The 18,818-nt window shown below is 40.3% G+C and overlaps 9 protein-coding genes across 9 annotated transcripts; 8 read left to right on the forward strand and 1 right to left on the reverse strand.

The window, feature by feature from the left end:
- NEHOM01_1926 (uncharacterized protein) lies at positions 1–387 on the forward strand (the record flags this gene model as incomplete). The annotated part of the gene is made up of 1 exon (XM_051490804.1): positions 1–387. A coding segment is annotated over one exon (387 nt), but the record flags the coding sequence as incomplete, so codon positions are not given.
- Positions 388–1,732: 1,345 nt separating this feature from the next.
- Positions 1,733–4,648, forward strand: NEHOM01_1927 (insulysin; the record flags this gene model as incomplete). Its single annotated transcript, XM_051490805.1, has 1 exon — positions 1,733–4,648. One exon carries the CDS (start codon positions 1,733–1,735, stop codon positions 4,646–4,648), a length of 2,916 nt encoding a protein of 971 aa, XP_051346765.1.
- A 319-nt stretch (positions 4,649–4,967) lies between these two features.
- NEHOM01_1928 (large subunit ribosomal protein L23Ae) lies at positions 4,968–5,330 on the reverse strand (the record flags this gene model as incomplete). The annotated part of the gene is made up of 1 exon (XM_051490806.1): positions 4,968–5,330. One exon carries the CDS (start codon positions 5,328–5,330, stop codon positions 4,968–4,970), a length of 363 nt encoding a protein of 120 aa, XP_051346766.1.
- Positions 5,331–5,541: 211 nt separating this feature from the next.
- NEHOM01_1929 (cyclin-dependent kinase 2) lies at positions 5,542–6,408 on the forward strand (the record flags this gene model as incomplete). Its single annotated transcript, XM_051490807.1, has 1 exon — positions 5,542–6,408. The coding sequence occupies one exon, from the start codon at positions 5,542–5,544 to the stop codon at positions 6,406–6,408; it is 867 nt and encodes a 288-aa protein (XP_051346767.1).
- Positions 6,409–7,346: 938 nt separating this feature from the next.
- NEHOM01_1930 (uncharacterized protein) lies at positions 7,347–8,465 on the forward strand (the record flags this gene model as incomplete). Its single annotated transcript, XM_051490808.1, has 1 exon — positions 7,347–8,465. One exon carries the CDS (start codon positions 7,347–7,349, stop codon positions 8,463–8,465), a length of 1,119 nt encoding a protein of 372 aa, XP_051346768.1.
- Positions 8,466–9,267: 802 nt separating this feature from the next.
- Positions 9,268–13,047, forward strand: NEHOM01_1931 (DNA repair protein RAD50; the record flags this gene model as incomplete). The annotated part of the gene is made up of 1 exon (XM_051490809.1): positions 9,268–13,047. The coding sequence occupies one exon, from the start codon at positions 9,268–9,270 to the stop codon at positions 13,045–13,047; it is 3,780 nt and encodes a 1,259-aa protein (XP_051346769.1).
- A 277-nt stretch (positions 13,048–13,324) lies between these two features.
- Positions 13,325–15,811, forward strand: NEHOM01_1932 (uncharacterized protein; the record flags this gene model as incomplete). The annotated part of the gene is made up of 1 exon (XM_051490810.1): positions 13,325–15,811. One exon carries the CDS (start codon positions 13,325–13,327, stop codon positions 15,809–15,811), a length of 2,487 nt encoding a protein of 828 aa, XP_051346770.1.
- Positions 15,812–16,136: 325 nt separating this feature from the next.
- NEHOM01_1933 (uncharacterized protein) lies at positions 16,137–16,631 on the forward strand (the record flags this gene model as incomplete). The annotated part of the gene is made up of 1 exon (XM_051490811.1): positions 16,137–16,631. The coding sequence occupies one exon, from the start codon at positions 16,137–16,139 to the stop codon at positions 16,629–16,631; it is 495 nt and encodes a 164-aa protein (XP_051346771.1).
- Positions 16,632–17,031: 400 nt separating this feature from the next.
- Positions 17,032–18,651, forward strand: NEHOM01_1934 (uncharacterized protein; the record flags this gene model as incomplete). Its single annotated transcript, XM_051490812.1, has 1 exon — positions 17,032–18,651. The coding sequence occupies one exon, from the start codon at positions 17,032–17,034 to the stop codon at positions 18,649–18,651; it is 1,620 nt and encodes a 539-aa protein (XP_051346772.1).
- Positions 18,652–18,818: the final 167 nt, after the last annotated feature.

The raw sequence follows: 18,818 nt of genomic DNA on the forward strand, positions 1-18,818 counted from the left end.
ACATCAAATGTGCAGAAATTCATTTGGCCACTAGCAACACATTTCTCAATCAAACTTATAAGTCTAGTCTACCCCAATATGACTAAGATAGACTTTCTTAACGATGTCAACTGGATAGACAAATTCATCCTCAGATTAGAATTAGACTACCAAAAGGACCTTATTGTTAGTTTAAGAGCCAGGACCGCGAAAGGCAAAGATCTCCCAACTTGTGAATGCCTAGATATTGATACTAACTTTCCAGACCAAGACCAACCGTCTAGCAGTTGCCTAAAGGTTTATGTTATAGGCCTTACTGAATACCTTAAATCCAATTCTTTTGATGAGGATGACATGATCTTATGCACTTCATTAGAGGTGCCCGAAGACATTTTAGTATTTCTATGACCATGAGTTGGATAGGGTTCATTGGCCAACACCGACTCTATTAAAGACATTTATTGAGACGAGTATCGATGTGATTTGTTAAATAAATATGGTTGTGTGTGAGGATGACGTCATATTGAATTGTAGGGTAGATATGTAAAACTAAATTGGTTGAATCAGATTGACTCTATTAAAGTTGCAGGGCGTAATTAGCTGGCAAAACATCAGGTAGATCTTTGGGTTGGGTTAGTAGTGGTCGTATGATAACACGATTGGATTGGTATTGGGTTAGTGGTTGGGTTGGATATGTTAAGAACAACACTGGCTGTAGCAGAGACCACACAAATAACTCAATATTTACCAGGAGTATATGCCAAACCTTTATATCTATCTGTTCTCCAATAGTATCGACTGTAAAGGAGGGCAAACATGCCTATGGTCCTGAATAACAGGTTATAATGGAACACACCGGTAGAGTACCCAGACATAGTGCTTATCCAGTTGAAGATAGCTCCTATAGAGGAGCGGATAGACACCAGCCACCGACAGAAGTACTTGAATAGGATGAGCTGAGGTAGTAATTGGGTTCGTATAAAGGTAAAAGAGTTCTCTATTGGGTTAGTATTTGGATTGGTATGGGGTTATGATAACAATACTAAGAATAGACGGCAATCTGGTACTAGCTTTTACTTGCCGGAGTCAGGAACTATACTACAGAGGCTGGCAAATACACTTGAGTAAAGAGGTGTACGTGTTTAGTATTGATTATTGTTAGGCACTGATCAAGATGAATTACTGCTAAATATCGATCCGAACAACATATTGCTAACCCAATAGCAGGACGAATAAAGGCTTCTTGTCAACGATTATACTAGATCTGTTTATATCATAGAGTCTGATAACCGATAAGAATTAAACAATAAAAGGAGAGTTTATTACTTTAAAGCACTTTCAGATAAGAAAGGAAGAGAGCGAAAGACCTGAAGGTATCTATCTCTATTGGGTTGATAGCCACTTTCAAAACATTCGCAAAATAGTGCGAACTCGAGTTAGTATAGTATGTCCGTGTATATTTTAAACTAGTAGTTGTTAGATTTTCAAATAAAGCATCTTTATTGTATTCTGTTTCACCAGCCTCGGAATCCACAATTTCGGGCCTGGAAGTGACGAGCTTCGCTTTCTGCAACCAGTTTTGAAATTTCAAGTTCGGCGAGTTGCAAAACTGGCGTGCAACATTACATAAATATAATCTTATGATCTTTCATACTTTTTTAGAATTACCCGTTTGGGAAATTACCACATTAGGAAATACTCTTTTAGGAATTTCGACGCTTAAACTTATGAATTATTTCTCAATATCAATTTAATGCCAACTAAACTCAGACCCTCCAAGAACCATCGAGTTATCAAAAATCTATCGGTCTTCTTAGATACATTTCTGACAACTAGATTAGCTAAATTAGGATTCCGATATTTTAAATCTCGAATGGGACAACAGGACTTCTGTACACAACTTTGTGGAGATAAAGACCAGAACCTTTATGAAGAGATGAAACTTCCCAATGGCATGCGAGTAGTACTAATTAGTAACCCAACTGCAACCATGGCAGCTGCAACTCTCTCAGTAGGCGCCGGCTCAGCCAATGATCCTACTGAACATCCCGGTTTAGCCCATCTTCTAGAGCACATGCTCTTTATGGGTAGTGACAAGTACCCAGAAGAAGACTACTACGCCAACTTCATTGCCAGTAATGGTGGTGTCCGTAATGCATACACCGCTCTTTTTGAAACCAACTATTTCCATCTTCTTCCAGTTCAGCATGGCAAAGAAGCCCTCTCTATTCTCAGTCGATTCTTCATTGATCCACAGATTAGTGAGAATGCCTTAGAACGAGAAAAGAAGGCCGTTGATAGTGAGATGAAAATGAATCTTCCCAATAATGCCAGCCGCCGCATTATTCTAATGAGTAATTTCATCAAAAAGACCCATCCTATGTCCAAGTTCAATATTGGTTCAGAAAAGACTCTAGCTAAGACAACTCGAGCTGATTTAATGAGCTTCTGGAAGTACCATTATACTCCCCAGAATATGACTCTGGTCATTTTCGGCAAGGAGAGTCTGGAGGAGTTGAAAGGGTATGCTACTGAGTTCTTTAGTGACGTCAAGGCCTACAAAGACGCTAAGTGGGAGTTTTCAGGTGAGCCTACTCATATTGAACCTGCCACTAAACGAGACCGTGCTGATAAGTCCTATGATATTGGCACCGAGGAGACTAAAAACAAGATTGTCTACTACCGGCCGTACAAAGAGGAGAAGTCTAATACTCAACTTACTATCCATGTCTTTTTACCAGCCCTACGATTTGCATACCAGGAACAAACTCTGAACTTTTTGATCAAAATGTTAGAGAATGGCAGTTCTGAAGGTCTCAATGCCATTCTTTTGAAAAACAACATCATATCTTCCAATACTATATTTGCCCAAATGGAAAGAGATCTGACTCATTTTATTGTTCATTATACTTTAGTTGATGCTACTCCCGAGAAGATTGCCAGTCTCTTAAACTTAATCGAAACTTACCTTAACATGATCAAAGACCATGCCACTGATAATCTCTACCAGAAACACGCTAACCTCATGGAAAAGAAAAAGCAGCGTATTGCTCCAAGTGACCAGTTAACAACTACCTTACAGGTAGCCACTAACTTATGCTACCGCCAACTCAAAGACATTTTCACTGGTGATTATGATTGGGTTAGTTTTAACAAAGAAGATTTTGATTACATACTTAGTATTATGACCAATCGGTCTAACTGGCTAGTTATGGTTGAAACTAACGATCTCTTCCCGGAAACCCCTCTCCTATCCGATCCTCATTTTGAAGTCAAGTACTTCCTTACCGATGTCTCTAAAACAACCGATGCCGATATTGATGCACTCCAAACCAAACTGGCCTGGATTAGTACCGATACAAAAGAAGAAATAGACTTCACTACCGCCCGCAACCAAAACATTGCCTATCCCCTTGGATCATCTTTCAAGAATATCAAAGAGTACGTCATTCCTGCCGACAAAGAGTTTGAACACTTTGCCATTACCGAAGATGGATTCGAAGCCCACTTAATCCACAAACAAGATATTCATTCTAAAGACGTCTACCTTATTCTCTGTTTAGGATGTAATGATATCTATCAGACCATCAATACTTTCGTTTCTTTCTCAGGATATGCAGTCGCCTTCTTGAACAACTTCCTACTTACTCATAAAGAGGAAATGCAAACCTCAGGCGTATCTCTTGATTATATTGTGGAAGGATCAGGAGCAGTTTCAGTCTCATTCAGTGGTAACCCACTTGTACTGGAAGATCTCATTACTATCTTCTTCCAAGAATTCAGTACCCAGAAAGAAGAACTACTTACTCAAACCATCAATGCCGCCCTTGCCAAGTACGATGCCCAGAAACAAACAATTCCCGCTAGTAAAGCTATCCTAGGCCTAGCCAAAGCCAAAAACTACTACAAGTACTTAGATGATGATGCATGCCTTCAAGCCGCCCAAAACCTAACTATTCAGACCTTCTTCTCCCTCACTGAAGCCGACATTAAGCTTTATACTATCGGCAATCTTACGCAATCAGAATTCACCCGCATTTGCCAGCTAATCAAAACCCAAATCATACCCAATCCCGAAAAGAAGTTCATCTTAACCCCACCTTTCCTAACCCACGTCAATGTATCCGTCCAAGACCAAACCAACATCGCCCTCCTGGTTTCCCATGAAGTAACTCAGTTCACTCCCATTAAAAACCTCATTATCGCCGACTTAATCTCCCAAGCCCTCTCCACTAAGTTCTTTGATGAACTCCGGACCAAAAAGTCCTACGGCTACATAGTGCAGATGGCATCTACTCCCTTCTTCTCCCAAGCTCAAATCAACTGGCTAGTACAAACCACCTACCCCTATGAAACAATCAAAACCGCCGTCATCGAATTTATTGCTAGTATATCCTCTACCATCCAACAACTCACCCCTTCCCAATTCTCCACCATCCAGCACTCACTAATCAACCTCTACCAACACAAAGCCAGCAATCCCCAGGAGTACTTCAACCAACGCCTTAACTTCTGGCGTTTCCACCACTTCAGCATCAACTATACCGATCAACTAGTCCAACTCACGGCCGCCATCACCCAAGAGGACCTGGTCAACTACTGCGCCAACGAGCTTTCCCAGAACATCACCACCGTACTTGCCGACCACCAAGTAACCACTACACCTTAACCCACTACCCAATAAACTAAGTACTTCACTATTTATTACATCAAATAAGCCTATCTAAATCAACTAACTAGCTTATCTAAATCTTATCTAAACTTACTCAACTTACTAGCTTATCTAAATCTTATCTAAACTTAATCTAAACTTACTCAATTTAATCTAAATCAAAAGACTTACTCAACTTACTAGCTTATCTCAACTCACTCAATTTAATCAAAATCAAAAGACTTACTAAACTTACTAGCTTATCTAAATCAAAATCAAAAGACTTACTCAAAATCAAAATCAAAATCATATCTAAAACCAATAATAACCCAGTTTATTAAAGAATATCGGCAGCTGAAGCAATCTCAATAGCACTGTGCTCGGCACCAAAGATAGCATAGGCCCTTTTCTCCCCCTTAAAGGTAATAGCAGTGTTAACCTTCTTTGGCTTTACAGAGTAGAGCTTTTGAATGGCCTCCTTAATCTCTGGCTTAGTAGCCTTAAGATCACAGACAAAGATAATCGTATTGTGCTTCTCCATGGCTTTCATAGCCTTTTCAGTCTTAGCGGCACATTTAATGATATCTTGGGGTAATTTCACTTTGATTGATTTCATTCTATCTTCTGGAGTTCTTCCTTTAGGAGTCTTAAGTTCATTTAGAGATAGTTTAAGACTTTTCTTATACTGGGCTTTGGACATAACTAGGGGTAAAAAAAAGAAAGAGATAGCTGATGACGTAATCGCTGCATGAGTAGTATTTATGGTTTGGGAAGGGTTGTGGTAGGGAGGGTTGGAGGGGTAGTGTGCTTCCATGGCGTAGTTGGTTATCGCGTTCGGCTGTTAACCGAAAGGCCGCTGGTTCGAGTCCAGCTGGAAGCGTTCTTTTTGTTTGGGTGGTTTTAGATAGCCCATGTCTGAGACATTCCAGAAGATAGAGAAAATAGGGGAGGGGACTTATGGGGTAGTTTACAAGGCGCGGGAGAAGAGTTCAGGTCGGATTGTGGCTTTAAAGAAAGTGCGGTTGAGTGATGATAGGGAGGGAGTGCCAGCTACTACGATAAGAGAGATATCTTTACTGAAGAACTTGAAACACCCGCATATTATTGCATTATACGAAGTGATATATACGGAGAACAAGTTGTATTTAGTCTTTGAGTATGCGGAGATTGATTTGAAGAAGTACTTGGACTACTTACGGAAGGAGAGACGGAGTTTAGGTCGGGAACAAGTACGAGATTTTGCCTACCAGTTAGTTTCGGCTTTGCAGTACTGTCATTCAATTGGGATCTTGCATCGGGATTTGAAGCCTCAGAATATTTTGATTACGGGAGATAAGATAAAGTTAGCTGATTTTGGGTTGGGTAGATTAGTAGGAGTGCCTTTGCATACTTTGACTTGTGAAGTAGTTACTTTATGGTACCGACCGCCGGAAATACTTTTAGGAGCTAAACATTATGCCACTTCAGTAGATGTTTGGTCTTTGGGCTGTATTATTGCTGAGTTTGTTCTGTTGAAGCCATTGTTTCCTGGTGATTCCGAGATAGATCAGTTGTACAAGATCTTTCAAGTACTAGGAACTCCTAATGAGCAAAGATGGGAGGGAGTGACGGCCTTGAAGAACTTTCAGCCGGAATTTCCTTTATGGGAAGTAGCTGGAGTTGACTTACCAGATAAGGAGTGTCAGTCACTAGTTAATGACTTGTTGGTTTATAATCCGATGGAAAGACCTTCGGCTAAATCTATTATGATGCACCCATACTTTCAAGTATATCAATAAAATGGTATGAATTGAGTTAGTAGTGGGTGGAGTTAAGATGGATGGAGTTGGGAGGTGTTAGTGGGGCTGGATGATGGCGGTAGATTAAATGAATGATTTGATTTGGTTTATTTTCATATGATATTTGATTGAGTTAGGTTGGGTTTAGTTGGGGTGAGTTAGGTTATGGTTGGTATTGGGTTAAGAGTAGTTTTGACTTTCCATAACTATTCAGACTCTCAAAGAAAATACTAGATTGTAATGTCGTTACACAACCACTACTCCTTCCTCATACCAAATCGTTTACTTATGGACTGATCGCATTAGTATTAAGTTGGGTTGGTATTAGTATTGGGTTGGTAGAGTATGACGTCATAGCATATCAAATACTAACCAGTAGTATCTGTATTGGGTTGGTATTGGGTTAGGATGACGTCATATCATCGTCTATATTCAATAAATGGCCGACTTTGTCATATCGAGGTATGTCTTTAATAGAGTATGCATTAGTTAAGATGGACTTCGTATTGGATACTATATATACCAATCAAAGATTAGCCGAATACTAAGACACAAGCTTTATTTCTAAATTAGATTCCAAAATATAACTCAACTATAATCTAGCTTACTGCAACTTAGTACAGCTTATTGTACTAAACACGAGTTGTGTATCTAAGGGGTTATGTGTGCTTGAAAGAGAATGCGATGAATGTCTCTGGATTAATATTTGGGTTAGTATTTGAGTTAATATGATATTAAAATTAAGATGACACCTGCCGATCAAAGTTGATAAACTTAGGAGTATATTAGGATAGGAAGACAAGAAAGATATGAATTTGTTTTGTGGAGTGATAAGTGCCGGACTGACTGGGCTAGTATTATGGGGTCGCAATCTGCTTGTTCGTGAAAATACAACATCGATAGAGGACTGGAGGAATCATTGTATCAAAAATCATGACATGCCAATGCTTTTTAATGATGTGATTGAGTACAATGCCAATCCAAACTGTTTGCATTCATATTATGGAATTGCCAATGCGACATCCAATGATGCTAAAACACTTACAATGTATCTAGAGTTCTGGGAAAGCGCACTGAAAGTCGGTTTAGCAAATGATTCCGACTTAACCCAACTATTTGCAATGCTAGATAATTGCCAACCAATTGATAATCCTGGCGTTAAAGCTTGTTCTTCTGACATTGAGAAAGATTCTTTATCTTATGCCTTGGTTAATGTTATAAAAGAACTTGAATATCGCCATCGGGTTATTCATGATTATATTGCAAAACTAGAAGGTGTAACTGAGGGTGTCCCGGGAGTCACTCTTGCTTCTTTGCTTAGAACATCAAATGAGGAGGATATTGAGGATAAGATCATAATAGTTACAGATGGGTTTCTTTTGGATTATTACAATATAGCGATTGTGTATAATCCACTCAGACTTTGGGTGCAGATTCCAAGTAATATCAAAGCAATGGTTGAATCTTGGAAGACAATTGTCGACAACACAACGCTGCCCAGCTCGACTTTTTGTGCTCAGCAGCAGCTCAGACACTTCTTGTATAGCATGCTAAAACTGCGGCTACTGGGTGCCAACCTTTTAAACGTTCCTAATACAACAGTAGGCGCCTATGCCAATATTGCTGTCGACAGTCAAACACAGGACATTGTCAATTCTACTTCAAAATTAGATATTGTTGATATGATAAAAACCATGCCAACAGACGAAGTAATCGCGAAGATAGCTAAGAAGGGTGATAATATTTTCGCAGTAGAGACCTCTTATACATGGCTTTTAAAGAGGGCTGAGCTTTGGGATCGGCTTAGTGAAGCCCGTCGTTTTTGCGATCCTTCCCTACCAGAAGCATATATGGACGTCCCGGTCGAACGGATTAAACTATGGGCTTCAGATCTGAGGATTCTACTAGAGCACTTTCAAACTCTCGCGGAGAAGACAAAACAACTGCAAACTAAGCTTAAACCATACTTAACAAATAACAAGACGGCCACCAGTATTCACGAGTGTATAGAATATGCATCCGCTACTCCACTACCTACTTCTACTCTCAGACCTTAATGAGCACTCAATCCTTCTATCATCCCGGATCTATAGATGGTCTTTTCTGAACCCGTTTTACTCATCTACTTGGGTTATTATATTCCTGATATCCTACTCTACTCTAATAACTCATTCAAACACGACAAGGTTTATTTCATACATCTCAAACTTCCATAAGCCTAGCACCATCCTAGTACCATCCTAATACCATCCGAACTCAACACCACCTCTCCTAACTCAATCCGAACTCAATAAATCTAATTGTGGTAACTTAGCCGTCGACTTAAGTTCTTACTGGGTTGCATACTTTGAGCTAGAAGTATTCGCTAACTCAAAAAGCGTCTATACCTACAACCTCTAAATACAATACGAATCCAGCCTTTACTTCATTATATCACATGTACCTTGTAATCCCTAAACCCCAAGGTCAAATAAGATCTTGGGTTAGTATTGAGTTAGTGTCGCAGGGACTGTTTTCGGGCTAACCAATATGTTAACTCATTACAACAATTAGTATGAGTTAGTATTGGGTTAGTATTTGATTGAGTAAATTAGATTGAATATTGATATGAGTAGATGACTATGTGACTACTTGAATACTTAAATGAGTACTTGGTTGAGATTGAAGTTTAATTCTAAGAGTAACTGGTGATACTTGCAGTAAATAAAGAGGAGTGGTTAAGATGGCCGGATTTGGTGAGATAAGGATTAATTATTTGAATCGGTTGATAGAATGCAAGGTGTGATTTTGGGCAGTTAAGATGGTAAAAACAATCGATTGATTGGCTATTTAAGATATCTAGTTGAAATTTAAGTTTTTATGTCGGGTATCCAGAAACTGAAGATAAAAGGGGTTCGGGCCTTTCCTGAAGAGCATCCGGCAGTTATTGAAGTGTTTTCGCCACTTACTTTAGTGGTAGGTCGAAATGGCACAGGCAAAACAACTATTATCGAGGCTCTTAAGTATGCTACTACCGGCGGATTGCCTCCAAATAGTAAGAGTGGCGCATTTGTACATGATGCTCAACTGTCAAGAGAAAGTGAGACAAAGGCCCAAGTTATGATGAAATTTGTGGGTTGTGATGGTCGAGAATATATTCTAGTGCGTGGACTGTGGCAGAAGGTTGGACGACAGCGTAAGGAAACAAAGACTCTAGAAAGTGCACTATGGGCGGTTGAAGGGGGAGAGAAGCGATTACTTTGTAATAAATTATCTGGACTAGATAGTGAAGTTCCTATGCTTTTGGGTACTTCAGCGGCAGTTCTAGATAATGTGATCTTTTGTCATCAAGAAGAGTCTACTTGGCCTTTAGGAGATCCAGCATTGGTAAAGAAGAGAATGGATGGTATATTTGCTTCTGCACAGTTTCAGAAGGCAGTTGAAGCTTTAGCTGCTCTCAAGAAAGAGAAGAGTGCCGATTTAAAACTACTGATTTGTCGTCATGAAATGTTATTACAGAAGAAACAGGCTAAGAAACGGCTGGATTTACGTATTGCCAGGACTACTCAAAGAATTGATTGGGTTATGGCCGAATCAACTACTTTCCAAAACCGGCTGCAGACCTTAAAGCTAGAACAGAACGAATTACGTCAACAAAAAGAAGAGATTCAAGTACGTTTAAGAGATAAGGAATGTGCGGAAGCCGAGTTAGTTGGTCTATCCAGTAAACAACTTTTGGACTTACCGATTAGTCAACTTAAAGAAATGGCCCAGGCAGAAGAGATGGCTGAATGTATAGAAGACTTAACCATGGCCAATGCTAAACTAGTCCAGGAAAGAGAAAGTATTCTTAAGGGTCTAGCCGAACAGGAAAGTATTAAACATCGAGTAAATCAAGCAAGAGAAGAGGCCGAGCGACTGAAAGAAGTAGTTAAACAGCTACAGGTTGAGGGTAAGCAGGAGGCTAAAAAGGAAATGGAGCGGTTACAAAGTAGTTGGCTAGAGATCAATGATATACTTAAAGATTGTATAGGTAAGGATTTAAGTAGTGAAGAGATAAAAGAATGGCCAGAGATAGATTTACATTCAGCTCAAACATACTCTGAGCTCTTAGGTCTGATTGAAGAACAAAGTAAGTTGAGGGATGCATTGCTTAAACGGGCCGAGGATGAGTTGGAAGGACAACATGATCGAATTATCCAAACTTTAAGGGATAAGACTGGACAGATGGGAGTCCTGCAAGAAAAGCAAGCAACTATTCAAAGACGACTGGCTGAAATAGATGCCTTACTTGTTCAAGATAGTGCTAGTTCTACTGAAGCCTTTTACCAAGAGATTGAAGTGCAACAGACTATTCTAAGTACAGCTTACGAGCGGAAAGAGTATAACAAAAAGACCTTATTGGCCCAAATGGCTAGATTACAAGAGGAAACGGCTAATATTGTGCAGGAGTCAGAGAAAAGGAAAGAGAAGGAAATGCTTATGGCGGAGATATCCAAGAAAGCAAAGGAAAAAGAACACCTACTCTGTCTTGGGGGTTTACCCGTTCAATCTAGTGCTGAGTCTCTAGCTCAAATCAAAACCACAACTCAAGCGGAAGTTCAGCAACTGAAGGTCAAAATAGACCGAGCTCAGACTGCTCAAAAGGAACAGGCTCAAGCAGCTGCTCAGAAAGAGGCACAAGAGCTTGCTTCAACTTTGATTCAAAACCAAAAGCTTCAAAAGATAGAAGAGTTGCTTGGACATCTTACTTCTACTATGGAAACATCAACTGGTCCTATTTCTAAGAGCGAAGTCTTACAACGCATCAAAGACCAAAAAGAAGTTCAGCTGTGTACGGGTTATAGTAGCACACTTGAAGAAACAGCTAAGTGTCTGGGCGGTTTAGAAGCCACTGCAAAGCTTTACTCTGAGTTCTTAGAACGTGCTACTAATTCGTGTCCCTTTTGTAAGGCCTTTCTTAACACTGGGATTGCTAAAGGTCATTTACAGAAGATCAGTACGAATCTGGAACAGGTTACCCAAAGAAAGGAAGATCTAACTAAGAAACTAGATTTAGTCAGGCAATCAGCTGAAACAGACCGCCAACAAGTCATAATCAAAACTTTAATCAATGCAATCTCAACTATTGGCTTGTCCAATCGCTCGGTTGGTATTAGTCCTACTAAGCCAGAGCCAGTGGCGGAATGGACAGCTTTACTAACTCGATTACAGGCTAAACTCGACTCAATCATTCAAGTTCAAAAACTAGACCAAGAAATAGGTCATTTACAGGGCGTTGCCAGCTCTATTATCCTTCATAGCACCGACCCACAAGCTCTTGCTGAGGAGCACCGCCAGTGTCTGCAACGCCTCCAGGAAATCGAGCACTTCGAAGCTAAAGAAAACCAGCGCCACCAGGAGTACCTTACCAAACAGGACAATGCCCGCAAGCGAATCAGGCAAATCGAAGAAACTATTCAAAAGCGGCGCAAACTAACTGATGACGTACATTTACTTAAAAAGGAAAAGATAGATCTAATTGCTAAACAAGAAGAACTTGGTCTTAGCAAAACTCAAAAGACCTCTGAACTCCAAGACCTCAAAGAAAAAGAGATGGCCTTAAACCGCCGCCAGAAAGAACTTAAGTCTCTTTACCTCTCCCGACAGGGCATGTCCACTCTTCTCCTAATCAAAGACAAAATAGCTGATACCGAAGACCGCGAAAGAAAGCTAGCTTTAATCACTTACACCACGGACGACCAAATCCGTGAGGCCGAACTTCAAGACCAGAACAACTCCATCCTTGCAAAACAGAACCAAATCAAACAACGCACTCTTGAAGTCCAGCGCGCGATCGAACAAAAAAGCCTCATTGATAACTCTATTCGTGCCCAGTACCTTAAAGAACAAATTGCCCAATGCCCAGTTACGCCCGCCCATCTAGATACACAGGAAACAGCTCTCAATTATACTGAGCGCGAGATAGAGGAGAAACAAAAGGTTCTTTCAGAATGCATCGGCGAGTTGACTAATCTACAAAAACAACACCAAGAAGATCAAAAGGAGTTGCTTGAATATGATAAAATTGAAGAGCAAGAACTATCCGCTTTTATTACTATTAAGGTAGTCAATGAAAGCATTGCTGATATTGAGAAGTATGTAAAAGGACTTCAAGCTGCCATTGTGCGCTACCATGCCGATAAACTTGCTGAAGTCAATGCTATCATTAAAGAAATATGGACAATGACGTACACGGGTGGAGATATAGATAGCATCAAAATTGTTTCGCAGATGGACAAGAACTATGCTTTGGTTATGGAGAAGGACGGAATTGAGGTCGAGATGCGCGGTCGAGTTAGTGCTGGTCAGAAAATGCTTGCTTCTATTGTTGTTCGACTAGCTCTAGCAGAAGCTTTCAGCACTAATTGCGGGCTTCTTTCACTTGATGAACCAACCACTAATCTTGACAAAGCTAATATTCATGCATTGGCCAATGCTCTTTCCTCAATCATCCAAGCCCGAAAGGCCGAAGGAACTTTCCAGCTACTAGTGATTACACACGATGAAGAGTTTGTTAGTGAACTTCTCAGGACCGAGTGCACCGAGTACTTCTATCGCATAGAACGAGACAATCAAATGGTACCACGGGCAGAACGGGTTAGTATTTATGATATTTAGCCTAGTTGGCAGGGAGTGCGTTTATTAACCAGCCAGGACTATTTGTCTTCTACCAACCAACGCCCAGACTACTGGCCAGCTGTTATTAGCCAGAACTCTCTGGCTGCTTGCTAATTAACCAAAGCAACCAATACTAACTTACTTTAAGCTACTAATGAAAAGCCGGGCTTGAAATAACCACTTAATATCGCAACTGATAAATACCAATAAATGCATGTTATAAGTTTCCTTTTAAGGCCACTCTGATAACTATTTATCTATTATGAATTGACGTTTAATGAACAGTCTTAAAAGATGCTGTATATTGTTTTATGCGATATGTCTGATTCTTCTTTATCGGCCTAACGGGTATGTCCATTGCACAATGCCCCTGCTACTCCAGCTAGAGGTGCCCTGGGCCCAAAGAGTCAATCCGTTTCTAACTGAGCTCAGAAATGAGTATCAACGACGATCCATTAGTGAAGAACGTCTAGTCCAACGTGCGAATATGCTCTTTGCCGATGTTTTAATGTACCAACTGGAGGACCAACACGCCGTGTTTATTAAAGATGCTATATCCAACGACGAGACAGATGCAACGCCCAGCGATGGGTTTATTGTTTGTTTACTTGCACATAATAACGAAGCTAGACCCGACACAGAAAAGTATCTTAAGCATCTGACCGCTATCTATGCTGGAAAAGTAGCCACTGAAACTCTGAAAGTTGCGAGTGCCAAGGCTTTCTTTGATCTTGCATGTTTGCATGCTATCTTGTTTAGCGGCGGCAAGAACAGTGTGCCGACCGACCTCGGCAGTTCCCAAAAGGCCAACAAAGCCCATAATAATTGGAACAAGTATCTTAAAGATCTTTTTGGACGCAATTGGGCTCGCCTCCCAGCCGATGCCGACACCGAACTGGGTTGTAATATTAAGATGGTCACTGAGATAGAGAAGGGCTTTCAACAGCTTTTTGAGATAGAGCGTAGCGCTCCAGCCACACGAGCAGAATTAGTAGATCTTATTGCTAACCAATCGCGCGACCCAGGGGCCCAAGATATCTTTGGAGAAAAGTCCGCTCTATTCTCCCACGACGTGATTGATGCTGTGCTTAAATACGCCGAAATGTGCTGCCGGACTACTCCTGAGGATGGTCTTATAACTTCGCTTATTACTAAATGGCATCCACTGCAGCATTCCTTTTTATTACATGATACGGGCGAGACTAATTTTGATTTTGCACTTGAGAATATAGATGCTTTTCTCTTAGGCGCCGCAGCACCTACTGCTCCTGATGCCAATCTACCTCCACCCGCACCACCAACAGATCCCCAGGCCGCTGCCGCTGAACCAGCACCGGTAGGCCCGATGTGCAGTGTTCGCCTTTTCAAAAGTACTTCAATCTCTCTCTACAATAATCCTTGGAAACTAACAAACAGTGATATAGTCGGTTTATATAACACCAATAAGATTGAAGTTCGAATTGAAGCTCTACTTAAGAACGAGGCATGCTACCGCTACCTCACAAAGCTCTTGATTCTTCTCCATGTTTATGCTCCGCAACGGCAAATAGTGCTTACTCTATACGCAGTTAATGGAGGCGAGCAGAATCTTGATGGGCTTGAGGACGAGCTAACGAAGCATCTCACGACCTTTCGCGATGTGCTTGGCAACTGGTCGATACAAAGAGATACATCTACAGCACCACTTAAAGACCCGAATTACCCAACTCAAGATACTTATCGAGGTAGTTTTAGCTTATTCAAGCAAGCCCTAACCGCTGTATATGGGTTTGTTGCATTCTTATTGGTATTATCCTTACTGGTTATACCGAAGATGATGCCATTGATTATTCCGGTGGCTATTATATTGCTGGCCTGTCTCCGGATTAGCTTTATGTACAGTAGATATAGAAACCATCACTTACTTAACAAAGTCTTTATTGCGGTTGTTATGTCTGTTTTGGTAGCCATATGCATTCATGCCCACTTCGTGGTGCTTACCGCCAATACAGCAGCTTCTTATTATACTGCAATGCGCTGGTCGTTTATCGTTGTGTTCGTTCTAGAGATACTAGCCCTGGTCTTCAGCTTGATTTTTTCGTTAGTTAGCAATCGACATCGCCAAGATCATATCCGTTTAGTCCGCCAGATATCTTGTGGCTTTTACGGCGCAGCTGGATTACTTTTGGTTATTGCCAATCTGTGCGTGCTTCTTATTCCATTTGCAAGTGTTATTCAAGTTGTCTGTGCCGCTAACATCATTTGCTTATCTGCCATTTGCCTCTTGGCCGGCGTGTTACTTGAAAGTCGAGTAGCTCACAACTGGGAGTATAGAACCAATCCAGAAGAAGAGTCTCTTATTAAACTAAACAAAACCATGCGCTATGCCGCCCTTGCGGTTGTGATAGGCGGAATTGTCACTTTCACGGCCATACTGGCTTATCACCACTCAATAAGCGCCCTTGAAGGCTTTGCCCATATAGAGCCTCCTGCACAGCCAGTCATCCCTACCGGCCCAGCACCCAAGGACATCGCCGAAGATAACTTCGCCACCTATCTCACTAAAATTATTGACTGGCTAACTGAACCCAGCACCGCAACCTCATCTACTCCAGCCACCACAATCCCATCTACTCCAGCCACCACAATCCCATCTACTCCGGCCACCACAATTCCATCTACTCCTGCCACCACAACCTCATCTACTCCAGTCACCAAACCATTCGCCGTCTCTCTCTTTGACAGTTTCCGGTACAGTTGGAATGAAGTCTTTCACAAACCCTAACTGCATTAGCACTAATCCATCCTAAACCATTTAGCTCTACAAATGGAATTATGTAAGCAATTTTCCTTATCGGGCCAGATTGTTGTAAATTACCATAAAAGGAAAAACGTGCAAATTAAATCCAACTTAACCCAAACCAAATAAAATGCCAAAATAACCCCTAGCCAACAATAAAACCAATATAAATACAACTTAATCTACCACCAACCGAATACTAATCCAATAACCCGGCCTAATACTAGCCCAATTCAACACAACTCAGCACTATCAAAACCCAAAATTCGGCTAGATTTGATCAGTAATCAATCGAAATTTTTTCAGAGAAATGGTAAGACTGAATTACTTAACTATTATATCTATTGTCCTAGTTGCTTTATTCACTCATTCCATCACTATATCAGCTGCATCTGCTAATCCAGAGCTAAATTCCAAGCAAGCTCTTACCATGAAAGCATCAAATACAAGCTCTATCCAAACCCAAGTACTTCCAGATCAAATGAAACTATCGCCCAGAATGTCTATTGTAAGAGACTGGTGGAACCAGTTAATTGGCTGGATAGATGGTTTCCATATCACCAGAGAAGAACTGATTGAAGATAAAAAGAACGAAATAGATAAGAAGAAACTTCGAAGACAGCAACTCTCTTATAAGTTTGTGTGCATTAGTATCAGTATTATTATCTTACTTGTGATTATGGGAGCCATTTTCTGGTATCTCTATGGCCCCACCATGAACGACCCCGGCCACAATCCTTTATACCGAATTCATCCATCAGAATTCGACGAAATCGTCAAGCGCATCAAAGGCAATTCTGGCTAGTAGATTAGGCCTCTTGTATTCAGTTAATACTATGTTTATATCAATTTATTATCAATTGCAATCAATCTAGTACTAACCCAATACTAACCAGCACAATAACAACTCAACATATACAACACAATAAAGCAGGCACTATATATAAACCAAATAACAATTCAATACTACACTAATACTACACTAATTCAATATTACACTAAACCAATTCAATACTAATACTGATACTACACTGATACTGATACTAATACCAATACTAATTCAATATTACACTAACCCAACTCAATACCAAACTAACCCAACACTAATACTACACTAAACCAACTCAATACCAACCCAAACTAATGCTAATACTATACTAAACTAACTCAATTCAATACATAAGCAATCTAACTCGGCAAATTTTATGGAGAGTAAGAAAACCCCCTTCTGGCTGGCTTATCTTACCACGGCGATAGCAGTTGGATACGCAACTTATAAGTATATTAAGTATAAAACCAAATCCCCGTTGGAAATCAAGGAAGATGGGACTGCTTATTACTTAGCTCAGAACTACGAAGAAGCACTTAAACAGTACACTCATGCCTTATCTTTATTAGGTCCAATTGAATTACAACCAGATCTAGCAGCCAAACTCTGTAACAATATTTCGCAAACCCACTTAGCCATGAAGAACTATCAAGAGGTTTTGACCTATGCCGAACAAACTCTTAAGCTCAATCCATTGCACATGAATACCTTCAATCGTTTGGCTAAACTTGAAAAGCTAGATAAAGGATACGGCGGGCTTAAAGGCCTAGCTGTCATCACTGCCTACCTTATTATCAAAAAACATGATCTGAATAAGCAAGCAACACCTACCAATACTAACTCCACTCCAACTAATTCTAGCCCAACTAACTCCAGCCCAACTAATTCCATTCCAACTAATTCCAGTTGTACGCAATACTTGAATGAATGGCACAATCTTCTGGATGTTAAAATAGCTCAGCTAGCTAAAGAACAAGCTGCTTTAATATCCAGCAAAACCGATACTCTTGTTGTTCCCTTTGTGAAACTCGAAGAGATTCTACTGATTTTCAAAGAAACCTTGCGCGATCCCGCCTTTGGTGAAGCATCAGCAGAAGATATACAGTTACTTACCTATATTGATGGAAAGACCTATACTGAACTTATCAAGTCTTTAGAAAAATCATTAGCTACTCAACGACTGACCAAACGAAGTAGGTTTGTGATCGGTAATATTCGGTTTATTCAAGATAGACCTGAAGAAGCAATTAAGTTTTTGAAAAGTTCAGATACAATTTACGGTGATGTTCTTTCTATCTATATTCAAAAATTCAAAAACATTCCAGTTGATATGCAAGAAACCCAACTAGCATCCTTTATGAAAAAGAAAGACGATCCTATTGTGCGTATGTATTTGGCCCAGATTTACTTGACTAGTGATAATATGGGCCAGTACTTGGTTAATATCCTTGAACTAGAAAATGAAGGTGAAATAGTTCTACCCTTTATTGCTAACGCCAAGTCACAATTCTCTCTAGGCGAGCATCAAGAAGCCATCAAAACCATTCAAAAAGCCCTTCGTGCCTTCCCAGATGATATTAATGCTCTTTGTGCTGCTATTGAATTGTATTCCCAAATTGAATCAAGTAATGTCCCAACTCTACTCCAAGAAGTCATTGATCGTCTTTCTCTTAAACGCTTCGCTAATTCACCGCGGGCTTTGTTCTTCCTCTATATAGGACATACTACCCTTAACAATACTGAAGAGGCCAATAAGTGTCTAGAAAAGGCTATTAATATGGATCCTTATAATGGCTCACTACTCCTCCAGAAGGCCCAAGCTACTATTGCTAAAGGTAATCCTGATGGGTTCAGTCTTTTCCAAAAAGCAGCTGAACTCTCCCCCGACTTAGCTGAAGAAATATTCCGAGTTATGCTAACTTATCAAAGTATTTATCTTGTTCAAGAGATCTATCCAGAAGTCTCTGCGCTTAGTACGAGTCTAAGTGTCTCTTAGTCCATCCCTAAGACCTAAATTGGGATGGTTCAATAAAGTTATATTATCTGATCAGCTAATCACAACGCACCAGCAAGTACAATTAAGTTGGTTGGTTTATTATACATCTAAATACTGATATTACCACTGAATAGACATCTCTTTCTCTATATACTCACTGATTCCAG

This window comes from Nematocida homosporus, assembly GCF_024244095.1.
Source record: "Nematocida homosporus strain JUm1504 chromosome Unknown 4465, whole genome shotgun sequence".
In the NCBI taxonomy this organism is placed as follows: Eukaryota; Fungi; Microsporidia; genus Nematocida; species Nematocida homosporus.